The sequence below is a fragment of the Ursus maritimus genome, unplaced genomic scaffold (assembly GCF_017311325.1).
Source record: "Ursus maritimus isolate PB19 unplaced genomic scaffold, ASM1731132v1 scaffold_27, whole genome shotgun sequence".
NCBI classification, from domain to species: Eukaryota; Metazoa; Chordata; class Mammalia; order Carnivora; family Ursidae; genus Ursus; species Ursus maritimus.
The window spans coordinates 146,734-165,980 of record NW_024425230.1 but is presented as its reverse complement, the minus strand read 5'-3'; the positions used below and the strand labels follow the sequence as shown (position 1 = coordinate 165,980).

At 44.0% G+C, this 19,247-nt stretch overlaps 1 protein-coding gene across 2 annotated transcripts in view; it reads right to left on the bottom strand.

The window, feature by feature from the left end:
- CYFIP1 (cytoplasmic FMR1 interacting protein 1) overlaps window positions 1–19,247 on the bottom strand; it is a 129,360-nt gene that overhangs the window by 15,892 nt on the left and 94,221 nt on the right. For both annotated transcript variants that reach the window (XM_040642643.1, XM_040642642.1), the window contains 3 exons: window positions 10,221–10,364; window positions 8,017–8,107; window positions 6,791–6,921 (listed from right to left, as the gene is read on the bottom strand). In XM_040642643.1, coding sequence (XP_040498577.1) covers window positions 6,791–6,921; window positions 8,017–8,107; window positions 10,221–10,364 — 366 coding nt within the window. The remainder of the gene's footprint in view (window positions 1–6,790; window positions 6,922–8,016; window positions 8,108–10,220; window positions 10,365–19,247) is intronic.

Sequence of the window (19,247 nt, the reverse complement as noted above, 5' to 3'; positions counted from 1 at the left end):
TGCTCCATAAAACGCCACAGGGTTACAGACTGGATAAAAAGACATGACCCACCCATTTGCTGTCTATAAGAGACTCATTTTGAACCTAAAGATACATCCAGACTGAAAGTGAAGGGATGGAAAACCATTTTTCATGCCAATGGACCTCAAAAGAAAGCTGGGGTACCAATTCTCATATCAGACAGATTGAATTTTAAAATAAAGACTGTAGTTAGACATACAGAAGGACATTACATTATTCTTAAAGGATGTATCCAACAAGTGGATATGACAATTAAAAATATCTATGCCCCCAATAGGGGAGCAGCTAGATACACAAGCCAACTCTTAACCAGAATAAAGAGACATACAGATAATAATAAGTTACGAGTAGGGGATCTCAACACTCCACTATCAGCAACAGACAGATCACCTAAGCAGAAAACGAACAAAGAAACAAGAACTTTGAATGCCATACTAGACCAGATGGACCTCACAGATATATATAGAACACTACACCCCAGAACAAAAGGATACTCATTCTTTTCGAATGCACATGGAACGTTCTCCAGAATAGATCATGTTTGGGTCACAAAACAGGTCTCAACCGATACCAAAAGACTGAAATTATTCCCTGCATATTCTCAGACCACGATGCTTTGAAATTGGAACTCAATCACAAGGAAAAATTTGGAAAAATTCAAACACTTGGAAACTAAGAACCATCCTACTCAAGAATGATTTGATAAACCAGGAAATCAAAAATCAATTTAAACAATTTATGGAGACCAACGAGAATGAAAACACAATGGTCCAAAACCTACGGGACACTGCAAAGGCAGTCCTAAGGGGAAAATACATAGCCATCCGAGACTCACTCAAAAGAACAGAAAAATCCAAAATGCAGTTTTTATATTCTCACCTCAAGAAGCTGGAACAGGAACAGAGGAACAGGCCTAATCCACGCACAAGAAAGCAGTTGATCAAGATTAGAGCAGAGATCAATGAATTAGAAACCAGAAGCACAGGAGAGCAGATCAACAGAACTAGAAGCTGGTTCTCTGAAAGTATAAATAAGATCGATAAGCCACTGGCAAGACTTATTCAAAACAAAAGGACTCAAATTAATAAAATTATAAATGAAAGGGGAGAGGTCACAACCAACACCAATGCAAAAGGAAGGATCATTAGAGACTTTTATCAACAGCTTTATGCCAATAAATTAAACAACCTGGAAGAGATGGAGGCCTTCTTGGAAACCTATAAACTACCAAGACTGAAACAGGAAGAAACTGATTTTTTAAACAGACCGATTAATTATGAAGATTGAAGCAGTGATCAAAAACCTTTCAAAAAACAAGACTCCAGCACCTGACGGATCCCCTGGGGAATTCTACCAAACATTCAAAGAAGAAATAATACCGATTCTCCTGAACCTGTTTCAAAAAATAGAAACAGAAGGAAAACTACCAAACTCATTCTATGAGGCCAGTATGACCTTGATCCCCAACCCAGGCAAAGACCCCATCAAAAAGGAGAATTACAGACCGATGTCCCTGATGAATATGGATGCCAAAATTCTCAACAGGATCCTGGCTAATAGGATCCAACAGTACATTAAAAGGATTATCCATCATGACCAAGTGGGATTCATCCCTGGGATGCAAGCGGGGTTCAACATTCGCAAATCTATCAGTGTGATACATCATATCAACAAGAAAAGGGTCAAGAACCATATGATCCTGTGAATAGATGCAGAAAAAGCATTTGACAAAATACAGCATCCTTTCCTGATTAAAACACTTCAGAGTGTAGGGATACAGGGCACATTCCTCAATTTCATAAAAACCATCTATGAAAAGCCTACAGCAAAAATCATTCTGAATGGGGAAAAGACGGAAGGCTTTCCCTTAAGATCAGGAACACGACGAGGATGCCCACTCTCGCCACTATTATTCAACATAGTACTAGAAGTCCTTGCAACAGCAATCAGACAACAAAAAGGGATCAAAGGTATTCAAATCGGCAAAGAAGAAGTCAAAATGTCTCTCTTTGCAGATGACATGATACTCTATATGGAAAACCCAAAAGAAGCCACTCCCAAACTATTAGAAGTTATAGAGCAATTCAGTAACGTGGCGGGATACAAAATCAATGCTCAGAAATCAGTTGCATTTCTATACACGAATAACGAGACTGAAGAAAGAGAAATTAGGGAATCCATCCCATTTACAATAGCACCAAAAACCATACGTTACCTTGGAATTAACTTAACCAGAGACGTAAAGGACCTATATTCTAGAAACTATAAATCACTCTTGAAAGACATTGAGGAAGACATAAAAAGATGGAAAGATATTCCATGCTCATGGATCGGAAGAATTAACATAGTTAAAATGTCCATGCTACCCAGAGCAATCTACACTTTCAATGCTATCCCGATCAAAATACCGAGGACATTTTTCAAAGAACTGGAACAAATAGTCCTTAAATTTGTATGGAAACAGAAAAGGCCCCGAATCTCCAAGGAACTGTTGAAAAGGAAAAACAAAGCTGGGGGCATCACAATGCCGGATTTCGAGCTGTACTACAAAGCTGTGATCACAAAGACAGCATGGTACTGGCACAAAAACAGACACATAGACCAATGGAACAGAATAGAGAGCCCAGAAATGGACCCTCGGCTCTTTGGGCAACTAATATTTGATAAAGCAGGAAAAAACATCCGGTGGGAAAAAGACAGTCTCTTCAATAAATGGTGCTGGGAAAATTGGACAGCTACATGCAAAAGAATGAAACTTGACCACTCTCTCACACCATACACAAAGATAAACTCCAAATGGATGAAAGACCTCGATGTGAGACAGGAATCCATCAAAATTCTAGAGGAGAACATAGGCAGCAACCTCTACGACATCGGCCAAAGCAACCTTTTTCATGACACATCCCCAAAGGCAAGAGAAACAAAAGATAAGATGAATTTATGGGACTTCATCAAGATTAAAAGTTTCTGCACAGCCAAGGAAACAGTCAGAAAAACTAAGAGGCAGCCCACGGAATGGGAGAATATATTTGCAAATGACACTACAGATAAAGGACTGGTATCCAAGATCTACAAAGAACTTCTCAAACTCAATACACGAGAAACAAATAAACAAATCAAAAAATGGGCAGAAGATATGAACAGACACTTTTCCAAAGGAAGACATACAAATGGCTAACAGACACATGAAAAAATGTTCAACATCATTATCCATCAGGGAAATTCAAATCAAAACCATATTGAGATACTACCTTACGCCAGTTAGAGTGGCAGAAATTGACAAGGCAAGAAACAACAAATGTTGGAGAGGATGTGGAGAAAGGGGATCCCTCCTACATTGTTGGTGGGAATGCAAGTTGGTACAGCCATTCTGGAAAACAGTGTGGAGGTCCCTTAAAAAGTTAAAAATTGAGCTACCCTATGATCCAGCCATTGCACTACTGGGTATTTCCCCCAAAGATACAGACGTAGTGAAGAGAAGGGCCATATGCACCCAAATGTTCATAGCAGCATTATCTACAATAGCTAAATCGTGGAAGGAGCTGAGATGCCCTTCAACAGATGACTGGATGAAGAAGATGTGGTCCATATATACAATGGAATATTACTCAGCGATCAGAAGGAACGATTTCTCAACATTTGCTGTAACATGGACGAGACTGAAGGATATAATGCTAAGCGAAATAAGTCAAGCAGAGAAAGACAATTATCATATGGTTTCACTCATTTATGGAACATAAGAAGTAGGAAGATCAGTAGGAGAAGAAACGGAAGAAGAAAGGGGGGGGTACACAGAAGGGGGAATGAACCATGAGAGACTATGGACTCTGGGAAACAAACTGAGCTCTTCGGCGGGGGGAGGGAATAGGATAGACTGGTGATGGGTAGTAAGGAGGGCATGTATTGCATGGTGCACTGGGTGTTATACGCATGTAATGAATCATGGAAATTTACATAAAAAACCAGGGATGTACTGTATGGTGACTAACATAATATAATAAAAAATTTTATTATTAAAAAAATAATAATAATAAAAAAAATAAAGTAATTCTTCCTGGGACACCTGAGTGGCTCAGTCAGTTAAGCGTCTCCCTTCAGCTCAGGTCATCATCCCAGAGTCCTGGAATCAAGTCCCATATTGGGCTCCCTGCTCAGCTGGGAATCTGCTTCTCCTCCCTCTGCCCCTCCTCCCTGCTCGTGCTGTGTCGCTCTCCCTCTTAAATAAATAAAATCGTTAAAAAAAAATAAATCTTCCTAACTTATCTGGTTGTTAAAAATTCACAAATATTGGGGTGCCTCTGTAGCTCAGTCAGTAAAGTATCTGACTCTTGGTTTCGGCTCAGGTCATGATCTCAGGGTCATGGGACTGAGCCCTGTGTTGGGCTCTGCTCTCAGCAGGGTGTCTGCTTCTCTCTTTCTGCCTCTCCCCCTAATTGCGCGCTCTCTCTCTCTAAAATAAATAAATCTTTAAAAAAAAAGTCACAGGCATTGCAGTAAAAGATTCAGTTCTCCCTAACGTTCCTGGAGCAAGGCTGCCTTGGATGTCAGCTGCTTCCTGGCTCCACAGCCAGCCTGCCTGCTCTTTGCAGGACTGCCCAGCCCACCCTATGACTCTAGTGGGTCATAGGTCACCGCGTGGAAAGGGTCTACCCAGGAACACAGAAACAAAGGGGAAAGCCAAAAGATGCAGGTCCTGATGAGAGGCCATCAGCTCCCAGAGGTATCCACGTCCAACCCTGGACTACCTGGCAATATATATATATTTATTGATATTTACATTTATATATTTATACATATTTTAACTTATATATACATATTTTTATTATACAATAAATATATTTATACATATGTATATATTTACACACATATATACACGTGTGTGTGTGTATATATATATATTTGTAATTGGATGTAAGGTGGCCAATCCAGTGGCTCAGCCCCTAGAAGCGAGGCGGTCTGAATGCCATGCCCTGAAGTGCGTATGGGCCCCATGATCCCGGTCACTGCAAAACATGACCCTGCTCCAGCCAGGCTCCCAGGACCCTGAAGACAAGAGACTGCTTCAAGAAGAAACAGCAAAAGATCTCCCCAAATACGTCTAGAGACATAACCAATTAACACTGAAATGCCTTTTTCAATACATTTGGTAAGCTAATACTTTCAGAGCAGAGCAAAGATACATGAAGACACAACACACCCTTGAAGAAGAATATGGTAAGGAAACATGTCCTGTCAGGTAGCAAGAGTTAAGTTAGAGCTGTAATGAATAAGAATGTGTTGTCATGCCATGGACAGACATATGACCAATGGGTCATGGCAGAAAGCCTGGACACCGACCAGTGCGTCCACAGAAAGCTGGCAGATGTGACGCTACAGATGAGCAAGGAAAGGAGGGGTCCTTCAGCCACTGGAGGAGGGACGGACAACTGATCAACACCATAGAAAAAAAAAGAAACTTCATCCACTCCTACATCACACACAAAAAATAATTCCAGGAGGATTATGAACTTAAATGTAGAAAGCAAAACTTAAAACCTTCAGATGAAAATATAAAAGAATATCTTCATGACGCCTAGGCAGGAAGGAACTTCTTTAAAAAGATAGAAAAAGTGCTAACTATACCAAAAAAGAGGCTACACTCAAGAGCATCAGTTTATAAAAAAATCACCATTATCAGACTGAAAAGACAAACCACAAACGGAGGAGTCTTTGCTATGTGTGCAACACACAAAGGATATACAAAGAGCTTCTATAAACAAGCTGTAGAAGAAAAAATGAAATTAAAAAAATAAATTGAAAAGCTGTAGAAGAATGGGCAAAAGACACAATGGTGGTTTAACAGAACAGGAAGAGAGAGCAAAAATGAAGATGGCCACCTCCTTAGAGAAAACCAGAAGGCCACAAGAGATTCCGTTAGTCACTAGGTTTCCCAAGTCAGGATGGTTAGTTGTCATGAGGGGACTGAGGGAAGGCTAAACGACACCACAAGCAGGCAATCAGTGCACAGAACAGGTGCCCCTGGTGCAATTTCTCAGTAGCGGTAAGCTTCCAGCATTTGCTTTATTATGCTGTCTACTACAGTACTCATGTATGTAGTAGGACATATGTAGCTTTTTAAACATAATTAAAATTCTACAAAATTTAAAAATCAGTTCTTCAGTCACACTGACCTACACTTCAAGTGCTCAACAGCCTCAGGAACAGAACTTTGCATCATTCAAACAGCTCTCCTGGGCAGCAGTGCTTACCTTACGTATATGTCACATATGGTTTAGTTAGATGGAGCAAATACGACATAATAAAACACTCCACAGTGCTCACACAGTAAAACATTCTTAACTGATGAATTACACTGCAGTTTTGTTTTTTTAGTTACGGGAAACAAATTCAAATTAAAGTCTAAATAGTCACACAAGAAAAGAATGGTGCTTTACCCCCCACTAAATAACCCTAATAAATCAGGCCTCTAAAAAATGCCTTTTTCTTTTCTTTTCTTTTCTTTTTTTAAGATTTTATTTATTTGACAGAGAGAGACAGCCAGCGCGAGAGGGAACACAAACAGGGGGAGTGGGAGAGGAAGAAGCAGGCTCCCAGCAGAGCAGGGAGCCTGATGCAGGGCTCAATCCCAGGCTCTGGGATCACGCCCTGATCCGAAGGCAGCCACTTAACACTATGGAGCCACCGAGGAGCCCCATAAAAAATGCCTTTTTCTGTCAGCGTGGGGAATGACTCTGCGTGGACTGGGGCTGGACTGGGCTGAGCACTCACCAGGCTTTGCTCGATGAGCAGGCAGAAGAGGACGGCATTGCCCACTTCCCGCAGGTTCTGGAAGCACACGGTCTTCAGCTCCGCATACTCGACAATGTCCTTCAGCTGGTGGTGGAAGAACTCTAGGATGCCTGTGGCAGCAGAGAGTGAGTAGGGGGACCAGGGAGGCTGGAGGCACAGCCTGGGCGCTGGGAGCACTTGTGCTGGCCATGAACCATCCTCTGACACCGCCACTGTGCCTGCTATAGAGATGGCCACAGGGCCCCCGAACCCAACATCTTTCTTGTTTGTCCACCATCTTGGCCTTGGCCCTCGGCTCCACAGCCTCTTTCTCCATCAACCCTGTATCTTCTGAAGAGGCATGCCATTACAAGAATAAAGGAGAAAGACCCTATCATCATCTCCAGCAGAAACAGAAAAGGTTTGGATAAAATTCAGTATCCCTTCACCGGCATAGAAGGGAACATACTTAATCTGATAAAGGACATCTATAAAAAAACCTGCAGCCAATGTCATACTGAGTGGTAAAACCTGCCTACTTTCTCCCTGAGCTCCAGAGCAAGACAACACATTTTCATCACTGTCCTAGAGATCCTGCACATTGTAATAGGGCACAGAAAAACCAGGCATAGAAACTGGAAAGAAAGTTAATATTCCCTAATTTGATCGATACATTAAATGCTGACCCAGGCAAAAACCCACAAACTGACTCCAGAATTTATGGGGTCATGCAGAAGACCTAAAATACCCAAAACAACTCTAAGAAGAAAAAAAGTTAGAGCCTTAACAGGTTTCAAACTCCTCAGCCCAACATGTCAGTTCCTAACTGCCATTTTGCAAGGACCCCCAGGGCAGTCGGACCTGGCAGGTGAGTTCTGTGCCCCTCCCCGGTTGGTGATCTTCAAGGTCCCAGTGCTGTACAGGAGTCAAGGCCTCACAGGGTTCAGAGCCTCATCACCCCTCGGTGACTAACGGGTGCTGCCTCCTGCCTCCCCTATACTAGCTTCCTCACTCAAATGTGGTGGTTCCAACACACCTTCCCACACACCTGCTCCCAGCTGGAAGGCTGGTTTGCTTGTTCTACTGGAAACAATCAGACTTTGATGAGACGCCCTGCCTCCTCCCACCTGGGGCAAGCAGATCCTATGCTTATCAGGAAACTCTGACTTGATTTCCTCCCCTGTGACATGCACACCTGTGCTGCCCCCCGGAGGCGCCGCACTCACCAGGAGAGCCGTACTCGTGCCGGGGCAGGCGACAGATCTTGGGCATCACCTCCATCAGGGTCTTCACGTACTGCAGGATCGTGCCTTGCAGCTGCGGGAGAGACAGGCTGCGTCAGCCACGGGCCGCCACTGTCCCAGAGGTGGTGAGTGGCGCACGGGGCTTCTAAAAAGAAGTCTGTTAGTAAAACACATGGCAATGAGCAGGACTGAAAATCACTTTGGCTGGGAAAGGAAAACCTATCCGTAGAATGAAAACAACCCCTGCCAGGGCGACTTAACAAGACTAACTAAATGCATGTTCTATGACACAATTCCCCTTTCAGGAGGCAAAGGGTCTGAAGTGTGACAGTGGGAGGGCGCGGAGCTCGGGCTGCATCCACCTTTAGTGAGCACGGTGGCTCTGGGGAAGAACATCGTCATGGGGTGGTTCTGGTATCCCTCTGATGGACGTGCTGGACTGGGGCTCTGTCACCTCATGCGCCCAACACCTTCCAAGTTATGCGTTTTGGGACAGAGGCTCTAGCTGAGGGTCCTAGCAGAGACTGAGTGGGTCACGTAGTCATGGCCATGTCAAAAGACCCAACTTTTATATATTCTAATTGATTTTTGATCCAAAAAGTTGTACATTTTGTCAACTGCTTAGAATTCTGTCATCTTTTGCTTTGCATCGTTAATAATCATATCATCTCCTTGAGGGATTGCCACTTTAACTATGTGGCCATAAATTCAGCTTTAAGGATGGAAAAGACCTGAAGAATCTTACAGAAATGGGCTCAATCACAGAAAGACCGCTAAAATAGGGGCGCCTGGGTGGCTCAGTCCATTAAGCGTCTGCCTTTGGCTCAGGTCGTGATCTCAGGGTCGTGCCACTGAGTCACCTCCCTGCTCAGCAGGGAGTCTGCTTCTCCCTTTGCCTCTGTCTCTCCCCCTGCTCATGCTTTCTACCTCAAATAAATAAATAAAAGCTTTTTTTAAATGACTAAAATAATGGAAAAAGATTAAAGATTAAGATTTTATGAAGTTCTTTCTCAGTTAACGGAAATAACACATAGAAAACTAAATCTATGATAGCCTACGGACATCATTTTCTCAGTCTTTCTCTTTCCAAACAGACTTAATGAAAGACTTCTGCAGATAACTTCTGACCTCAATCTGAAGTTACACAGATGAGTGTCTGAATCCTTTATTCACAGTTTAACCCCTGGCACCCAGGAAAGCGGCACACACCATCAGCCTCGTAAGGGGGTGGGGAAGATTACTTCTGCATATAAAGGCCACATTTTCTTATAAGGAAACCTGTATCTTGGCACTTAACTTTTTCTACGAATTAGTTAAAATAACATGGACCTGGCTTTTCCACCCCAGTGAATTCAAGGCTGCGTGCGTTACTGTGATTTATAGTAAAAAATATGTATTTGGTCTTGTACCTGTTCCTGGCACAGAGCTCCTAAAACCCTTCAAATTATCCTAAGAGAGCCTTAAAGGTGTTTCTTGTTGTTAATGAGGTGACTTCTGGAAAGCTCCCACCAATGGGGGCTGGTTGCCAGGAGAACCAACCCCATGGTGAGATTTGGGACTTTTAGTCCCACCCCCAGACCTCTGGGGAGGGGGAAGGGGCTAGAGGTTCATTCAGTCACCAAAGGCCAATGATTTAATCAGTCCTGCCTATGTAGTGAAACCCCCAGAAAAACCTAATAGGGTGGGGTTTGGGGAACTACAACAGTTCCACAGGTCACCGTGAGGGGCCCCAAACTGCACAAGGACAGAAGCCCCTTTCTTCAGGACCTCTAGCTATGTATCTCTTCATCTGGCTATTGACTTGTATCCCTTGTAATAGACTGGTAATCTAGTGAGTAAACTGGTTTCCTGAGTTTTGTGAGCTGCCCTAGCAGATAACTGAACCCAAGGAGGGGGTTGGAGAAACCTCTGATTTATAGCCAGTGGGTCAAAGGCACAGGTGACAAATTACATTTGAGATTGAGTGGGGGTAGGCGTGGGGCAGTCTTGAGGGTCAAAGCCCTTAAACTGTGGGATCTGATGGTACCTCCAGCTAGACAGTGCTAGAATTGAGTTGAACTGTGGGACATCCAGTTGGCATCCAAGAACTGCTCAGTGGAGTGTTTGAATCCTTTATTCCCCTCCCCACATTACAACTGGGTGCAGAACCCTTCGCCGTGGAAAGGAGTCCGTGGAGGGAAACGTACCAGGCTCTTCACGACCTTCAGCAGCTCCTCCATGACCACTGCAATGCCCTGGTAGCCGAGCAGCCGGCAGATGACCTGGAAGTGAGGAGGCCCCACGAAGTTCCGGTAGCTGCCATAAATGCTAGAGTATGCCAAGTTCAGAGCCTGGGGGATAAAGGATTAAGTGCTTAATGAAATCTCCGGAGTTTTCAACGTGCTTACTGTGCACACAAGATGAAGAACTGCTGCACCAACGATGCCTTCGATACCCAGCGCCCCTAAGGCGGAGGAGAGCACAGAATGTCAGACTTGCCCTTACTGGTATTTACGTCTGCAACGTAAAACGTGACAAGCAAACTGGTTAAAACAGAAAAAAGAAAACAAATTTCAAAGATTTGTCTAACTGCCAATTCTACAGAAGCCGTTTTGAGGTCCTGGAATGAGAAACAAGTACGTGGCCACTGCTGCCTCTCGGAGCTGCTCCCGGTCTCCGGGGTAAGACATCTGAGGATGGAGAATGACGGAGTGGTGGAAACTGTCTTCTCAGGGACACCCAGGGAGCTGGAGACAGCAGCCCCCACAGGGTGAGTAGGTGACAAAGGAAACCAGGGTGGTTTCCTGGAGCAGGGGACCTCCAAGCTTGTCTAAGGGCACAGTGCACACTCAGCAGGGAGACCCCAATAAGCATTCAGTGCTGTGTGTCTCCCTGTCAGCACTTCTTCAGCTGCATCCCACAAATTCTGATATCTTTGCATTTCATTTAGTTAGGTGTCTTTTTAAAAAATTTCCCTTCAGACTTCCTCTTGACCCATGGATCATACAGAAATGTATTAATTTCCAAGTCTTTGGAGATTTTCTTGTCCCTTTTTATTACTGATTTCTAGGTTGAGTCCACTCTGGTCAGAGAACACACTCTGTATGATTTCAACCCTTGTAATTTTCTTGAGGTTTGTTTTATGGCCCAGAATGCGGTCTATGTGGGGGGTGCTCTGTGGGCACTTGAAAACAATGCACGTTCTGCTGTTGTTGGGTGCAGTGTTCTATACATGTCAATAATATCCTTTTGGTTGATGCTGTTTAGTTCTTCATTGTTGCTGATTTTCTGTCTACTGACTTTATTGATGACTAAGAAGAATGAATTCCCCAACTACAACTGTGGACTTGTTCACTTCTTTCACTTACACCAGTATTTGCTTCAAGTATTTTGGAGTTCTGTTATTTGATACACAAACATTTAGGATTGCCACATTTTCTTGGTGGCTTGACCCTATTATGTACTATTTGCTTCAAAATCTACTTTATCTTATGTTAATATAGTCACTCCTTTCTTCTGATTAATGTTTGCATGATACATCTTTATCCATCCTTTTACTTTCAACCTACCAATATCATTAATTTGAAGTGCATTTCTTGTTCAATCATGTCTTTTAAATCCATTCTGCCAAACCTCAGTATTTTAACTGAGGTTTTAGAACTCTTTTTAGACCACTTACATTTAGTACACTTATACATAATGTAATTATTGATATCTAAGTAGGGTCTGTTTCATTCTTCCTGACTTCTTCTGGCTCACTTAAACATTTTCAAGAATTCCACTGCGATTGACCTATAGTAGTTTCAAGAGTATCTCTTCACACAGACCTGTTAGTGGTTGTTCTAGGTCTTACATTATACATTATATGAGCTGTCACAATCCACTGTTATCAACATTTACCACCATGATTGAAGTGTATCAACCTCACCTCCATTTAGGTTCCCTGGATCCTTCTCCAGCCCCTTTTATCACTGCCTGAAATATTTCCTCTACATACACCGAAAACCACATCAGAAAAGTGATTCTGAAGAATCAGCACAGCAGGCTGGTATGCTCAGCTCCCGAGTGTCTTCAGGAGGCCTGCCTGCAGTTCCTGGGAATTCAGCCCTTGGAATGGTACCAACTGATAAGGTGGTTTTCTACTACTGGGAAATTTAACCATGCTATACAACTTGTCTAGGTTGGATGTACAAATAGTGATTTATGGGGGCTCCTTTCCTTCTGGGGGCTCTGGAGTTTCAGTAACTCTGAATAGTCAAGACAGGAGGTATGTGCCTATGTACCCAGCCCTAGTGAAACCCTTGGACCTGAGTGATTGAGTGGGCTTCTATTCCCTGGGCAGAAAAACTGGACATCCCATGCAATCCCCATGAGGGACAACTTTGGTAGCCTGTGCCTGGTTCAGTCACCGCCTGATGCGTCTTTTCCCCGTACTGGTCCTGCTTTGCATCCTTTTGCAATAAGGAACTATAACTGTGAGCATAAATGACTGAGTTTGTGAGTCCTTCTGGACAATCAAAACGCGTGGATGGTCTGAGAACCCAAAAACAGAAAAAAACGATTACCAAACACGACACTACCCAGCTTGGAAGTCATGCCATGTGCCCATCCTGTGCCCAAGCCTACAACCCCTGCCTACAACCACAATCCTACTCAACAGGAGTATCTTTTTTTTAAAGATTTTTATTTATTTATTTGACAGAGAGAGAGAGAGACAGCTAGCGAGAGAGGGAACACAAGCAGGGGGAGTGGGAGAGGGAGAAGCAGGGTCCCAGTGGAGCAGGGAGCCCCATGCGGGGCTTGATCCCAGGACCCTGGGATCATGCCTGAGCCGAAGGCAGACACTCAACAACTGAGCCACCCAGGCGCCCCATCGAAAGGGGCATATTTTGATCATCAGCTTAGGTACACCTTCCTCTTCCCAATTCCTCCTTAAAGCACCATAATGTGCATTTAAATGCTAGGATTTGGTGTGAGGTTTTTGCTTGATAATAAATTCTAATGTTTCAAAAGAAAACCATGAAAAGCATTAGTGATATCTAATGGCCTCAGGAGCTTGGGAAGATGCTGGAGGAGGAAGACCCTGAGTTCACCCCCATCCCATCTCCAAGATATCATCCACCTCCAAGTCAGGAGGATGGAGAGTGATCTGAAGACTGGAAGAACAAACTCCACAATGAAATAGAGAAGAACACATCTGAAATATTAGGAAAGTCAGAAAGGCAGAGGGAGGCTGCCCGCAAGAGGAGGGAGCTCCGTGTCCAAAGAGGGCAGAGAAACAAGCCCTCTTGCACCAGGGAGCTCACATGGGGAGGACTAATCCCCATAACTTTTGGCTTTAAAAACTAGAGGAGCTGCATCAAAACGAATAAAAGCAGGCCAACACCAAATTTAAGTTAAACTTGCAAAATGCATCGATAAAGAAAAAATCCTAAAAGCAGCAAAACAAAGGAAGTCCCTAACTTACAAGGAAGACTGAGGTTAGCAGCAGATCTCTTTGTAGAAACGTGGCAAGCCAGAAGGGACTGGCATGATAAATTCAATGTGCAAAGTGGAAAAAATCTGCAGCCAAGAATACTCTATCCAGTAAGGCTAGCATTCAGAATAGAAGAAGATAAGAGCTTCCCAGAAAACAAAAACTGAAGGAGTTCGTGACCACTAATCCAGCCTTGCAAGAAATATTAAGAGAGACTCTTTGAGTGGGAAGGAAAGACAAAAAGCAACAAAGATGAGAAAGAAACAGAAAAAACCTCAAAAACAATGACAAAATAAGTAAAAACAAGGTACTAAATGCGTATCTATCAATAATTACTCTGAATATAATTGGACTAAATGTCCCAACTGAAAGACATATGCTATTATAATGGATAAAAAAGCAAGACCCATCTATATGCTGCCGACAAAAGACTCATTTTATTTATTTAAAATTTTTTCTTCTTATTTATTTATTTTTAACAAGAGACTCATTTTAGACCTAAAGACACCTGTAGCCTGAAGTGAGGGGCTGGAGAAATATTTACCATGCAAACGGACATATGGAACCACAAAAGACCCCAAATAGCCAAAGCAATCTTGAAAAAGAAAAGCAAAGCTGGAGGGGCGCCTGGGTGGCATAGTCGTTAAGCGTCTGCCTTCGGCCCAGGGCATGATCCCGGTACTGGCACAAAATAGACACAAAAACACTCCTCCGCTATGAGCCTGCTTCTTCCTCTCCCACTCCCCCTGCTTGTGTTCCCTCTCTCGCTGGCTGTCTCTAGCTCTGTCAAATAAATAAATAAAATCTTAAAAAAAAAAAAAAAAAGAAAAAGAAAAGCAAAGCTGGAGGCATCACAATTCTGGACTTCAAGTTACATTACAAAGCTTTGTAATCCAGACATTATGGTACTGGCACAAAATAGACACAAAAACAGAATAGAAAACCCAGAAATGGACCCACGACTACATGGTCAATTAATCTTCGACAGAGCAGGAAAGAATATTCAGGGGAAAAGAGTCTCTTCAGCAAATGGTGTTGGGAGAACCGGACAGCCACATGCAGAAGGATGAAACTGGACCACCGTCTTACACCATACACACAAATAAACTCAAAGTGGATGAAAGACCTAACTTTGAGACAGGAAATCATCAAAATCCTAGAGGACACAGGCAGAAACCTCTTTGATCTCAGCCGTAGCAACTTCTTCCTAGACATGTCCCCTGAGGCAAGGGAAACAAAGGCAAAAATAAACTACTGGGACTTCATCAAGACAAAAAGTTTCTGCACAGCAAAGGAAACAATCAACAAAACTAAAAGGCACCTTTGGAATTGGAGAAGATATTTGCAAAAAACATATCTGATAATGGGTTAATATCCAAAATATATAAAGAACTTATAAAACTCAACACACCAAAAAAACAAATAATCCAGTTAAAAAATGGGAAGAAGACACGAACAGTTTTCCAAAGAAGACATACAGATGGCCAACAGGCACATGAAAAGATACATCAGGGAAATCAATCAAATCACATCACTCAGCATCAGGGAAATACAAATCAAAACTTCAATGAGATACCACCTCACACCAGTCAGAATGGCTAAAATTAACAACACAGGAAACAACAGATGTTGGTGAAGATGTGGAGAAAGGGGAACCCTCTTACACGGTTGCTGGGGATGCAAACTGGTGCAGCGACTCTGGAAAACAGTGTGAAGGTTGCTCAAAAAGTTAAAAATATAACAACTAGGACCCAGCAATTGCATCACTAAGTATTTACCCAAAGGATAAAAAAATTCTGTGTCGAAGGGATACATGCACCCTGATGTTTACAGCAGTACTATCAACAATAGCCAAACTAGGGAAAGGGCCCAAATGTCCATCGACTGATCAATGGGTAAAGAAGATATATATAAACATACACACACACACACACACACACACACACACACACACACACAGGACTATTATTCAGCCATAAAAAAGAATGAAATCTTGCTATTTGCAACAACTTGGATGGAGCTAGAGAGTATTATGCTAAGCAAAAATACCAGTCAGAGAAAAACAAATACCATTTGGTTTCACTCATATGTGGAATTTAAGAAATAAAACAGATGCACGCAGGGGGGGAAAAAAAGAGAGAGGCATACCAGAAAACAGACTCTTAACTATAGAGAACACACTGAGGGTTACAGGAGGGGAGGTGGTTGGGGGGGACGGGTTAAATAGGTGATGGGGATTAAGCAGGGCCCTTGTTGTGATGAGCACACAGTGATGTATGGAAATGTTGAATCCCTACATTGGACACCTGAAACTAATATTTCACTGTATGTTAACGAATTTAAATAAAAAGCGAAAGAATGAAATCTTGCCATTTGCAACAGTGTGGCTAGATGCCAGGACCCTGAGATCATGACCTGAACCTAAGTCAGACGCTTTACCGACTGCGCCACCCAGATGCTCTAGTGTATTCTAATTATTTTAAAAATCATCCACCTTGGGGTGCCTGGGTGGCTCAGTCAGTTAAGAGTCCGACTCTTGACTTTGGATCAGGTCATGATCTCAGGGTCGTGAGACTGAGTCCCACATTGGGCTTTGCGCTCAGTGAAGAGTCTGCTTGAGATTCTCTCTCTCCCTCTGCCCCTCCTCCACCCCCTCAAAAAGAAACTGTCCACCTCATGCCTTTTTTGGAGGGGTGGAGGAGGTGGGCAGCCTGCACCCATACACCAGCCAGAGGCACAGTGTGTGCCCATTTTCCAAGGGCATGGTCCTAACATGGTCAAGGTCAAGTTGCCACCTGTAGTGAGAGGAACGAAGGCAAGCAAGAAGACAGAAATGAAAGGTTCACACTCTAAAGAAGAGAGGATTAGAAAAGAATGGGTTAGAAGCATTAAAAGGTGTCCTGGTGTAGGCCATGTGGCAGGGGGGGCAGCCCCCTGGCTCCTGACCTGTGTCCTGGCCTCAACTGCCCTGAGACTAAAAAGCAAGCTGGTATACCTGCGGCCAGCTTCACTCAGCCAGCAGCTCACTCGAGGTCCACAGACTGTGGGTGTCAGCTAGATGTGGGGATGAGGCGGAGTCTGTTAACTGCCTGGGCCTCATGTCCCACCACAAGCATCACCTGTCTGAGCTGAGGGGCTTCCCAATGGCAGCACTGAGCCGGGTGCTTTCATCTCCCACCTCCCTTCTCTGAAGCAAGTGACACTGGGGACTTTTCTGCAGGTGAAAAATCTTTGGCCAAGTGGGAGGGGCCTGAGGCTCCCTTCCTGTGTCTCAACAGCTTCAGCCTCCTTTCTATCCTCTGTGCCTCACTGGTCATGCTCCCAAACCTGCTGGGGTGCCCTTCCCTTGTCCAGACCAGGCGATTCTGACTCTTGGTGCCTGTCTGCACCCCAATGCCCAGCCAACACCTTCGGGCCTCTCTGGAGTAAGGCCTACACTCACATCCTGCTGCACCAAGAACCTTGCTCTCCGACTGAGGCCAGGCACAGCCCAGGTCATAGCACATGCATAGGAAACACTTGCTGAGTGACCCTGGAGATTATGACTGCAACTCATTATCTGTAGGAAAAAATATATTACTCAATATATTTTAAAATGACACTCAGTCCCAGAACACAGCAGACAGAACAATACCGCCTGGTCTTCTTCACTCCTGGTCATGATCATGAGGCTTAAAATACAACAGCGAAAATCCTGACCCTAACCAATGGGGGCGACGTGATCCTCCAACCTACCCCCCACACCCTCTCAACGCCCAAAACCCTTGCCTCAGCTGAGTGCAGTGTGGAGCCAGCCTGTGGCCAGAACACTCAGCAGGGCAGCGTCCTGCCCCACTCACAGCAAGGTCTGTGACATGTGGCACAGACTGGGAAGAGGAGACAGGCCCTAGGACACAGGCCCTAGGGATAAAGGCCTCTTCCCTTTAACCTCCGTAAATCGAGCCCTCCCTGACTTCAAAAACTGACACCTCCACTCACCAACTGCCAGAAACCTAGGAAACATCTTCAGGTCTTCCTCTTCTCTCACCCTCCTTCTTTGGGTCATCAGCAAGTCCAGTCAAGTGCACTTCCAAAATATCCCCTGAACCCATCTACTTCTCTTCATCTTACCACCTCCTGCTTGGACCAGGGTAGCATCTCTCCACCGGCCATCATTCTCTGTCTGCTTCCAGACCCCCCACCCAACACCTTGGCCCTAAGCTGCCAGCCACACACCCCCACCCACCCCCATCTCAGGACAGAGCCTCAGCTCTCAGGGCCCTCTGCAAAGTTGGTTCCTTCTCAGCATTCAGATCTTGTTAGAGCAAGGCCTCTCCAAAACCCAGCCAAAGCTCTATGACAACATCCTCGGAGCACACCTTCTCACAGGGACATGCCCATCCCCTTCCCACGGACACACAGAGCACATGGTGCCACGCAAATACAGAAAACAGAGACAGCACCAATCTCAGCTTGAAATTCCACATATCCTTGCAAAACACAGGGAGCTTCTATTTCTGCCAATAGTAGTTTCCCCTTCCTCCCAAATGTATCCTCTACTTAACCCTCTGGCTTGCCCCACTAAGACAACTATCATTTTCTTCTTGGCTGACAGGTTGAAAACTTTAAATAGACTCATTAGTTTGTAGTGTTGTGATGCTGTGATTAAGAAGAAGTGGGCGGCTGAAGGGAGATGACATCGCGAGCCTGGAGAAGTTGGAGGAGAGAAGGAAGGTGAAGGAGGATGTGTCTTCAAAGACTAGTCATAAGGGAAGACTGACATGCTGACATCCTCCTGAGAGCCACCACTAGGGACCTAAAGGTGGTCCTTTTATGTCATTATGTAAATAGGCTCATTTCTGGACCTGTGAGAACGTGCAGAAAATACAGAGAAGACACTGCCCAAACCTCAGCCCCTCAGAGCTTCAGAGCAGAAAACAGCAGCCGCTACTCAGTGCTGAAGGCTCTGAGGCCACAGGAGCTAGTGTCTGTCCCTGGAGCAGGGGGCCACGCCCCACTTCCCTACACAGCCCACAGGCTGTGCTGTGTGAGACCAAGACTGACACCAACATCGGAGGGAGCAGCTTAAAGCCCTAGTGAGAACCGTGCAAACACATCATCAATAGAGCTCAGAAAAGGAAAATGTTTCTCAGACTCAGCCCTCGCCAAGACAGCCACTGTTTAGCATTCTCATAATCTTTTCCCTGGATCTATCTTTCTGTAACTAGGGTCATTCTGTTTGGAGTTTGATTTTTTTTTAACTTAATAAAATACAAGTCCCACAAGCTGTCACGAGATCTATGTAATTATCTGTAACGACCGTACTGCATTCCACTGAAATCTGTAAGATACTGCCATATTCCTGATGGCCGGTCAGGCTGCTTCCATGTATCTTATGAACGACATTGTACAACCACCCCCGTAACAGACCCCACTTTATACTTGTCTGATTTATTCCTTAGCTGTCCGGCTTCCTACAAGTGAGAATATTTAAATATTGATACACATATCAGATGGTCCCACGTGCTTTCATTTAGTTTTCTTCAATTACTGGTGAGGCTAGATACCTATTTCTATTTTTTACTATATTTTTTGGAAATATCTGCTTATTACATCTGCCTCCTTTTTACTATAGAGTGTTTATCTTTTCTTACAAAACCGTAAGAGTGCTTTAAATATGAACAATACTAACCTTTAATAATACTCTTAACTCGTTGCAAATCCAGCCACCCTCAGCCTGGACACTTGTCTCACCTTACTAGACAGACGGCAGGTGTTC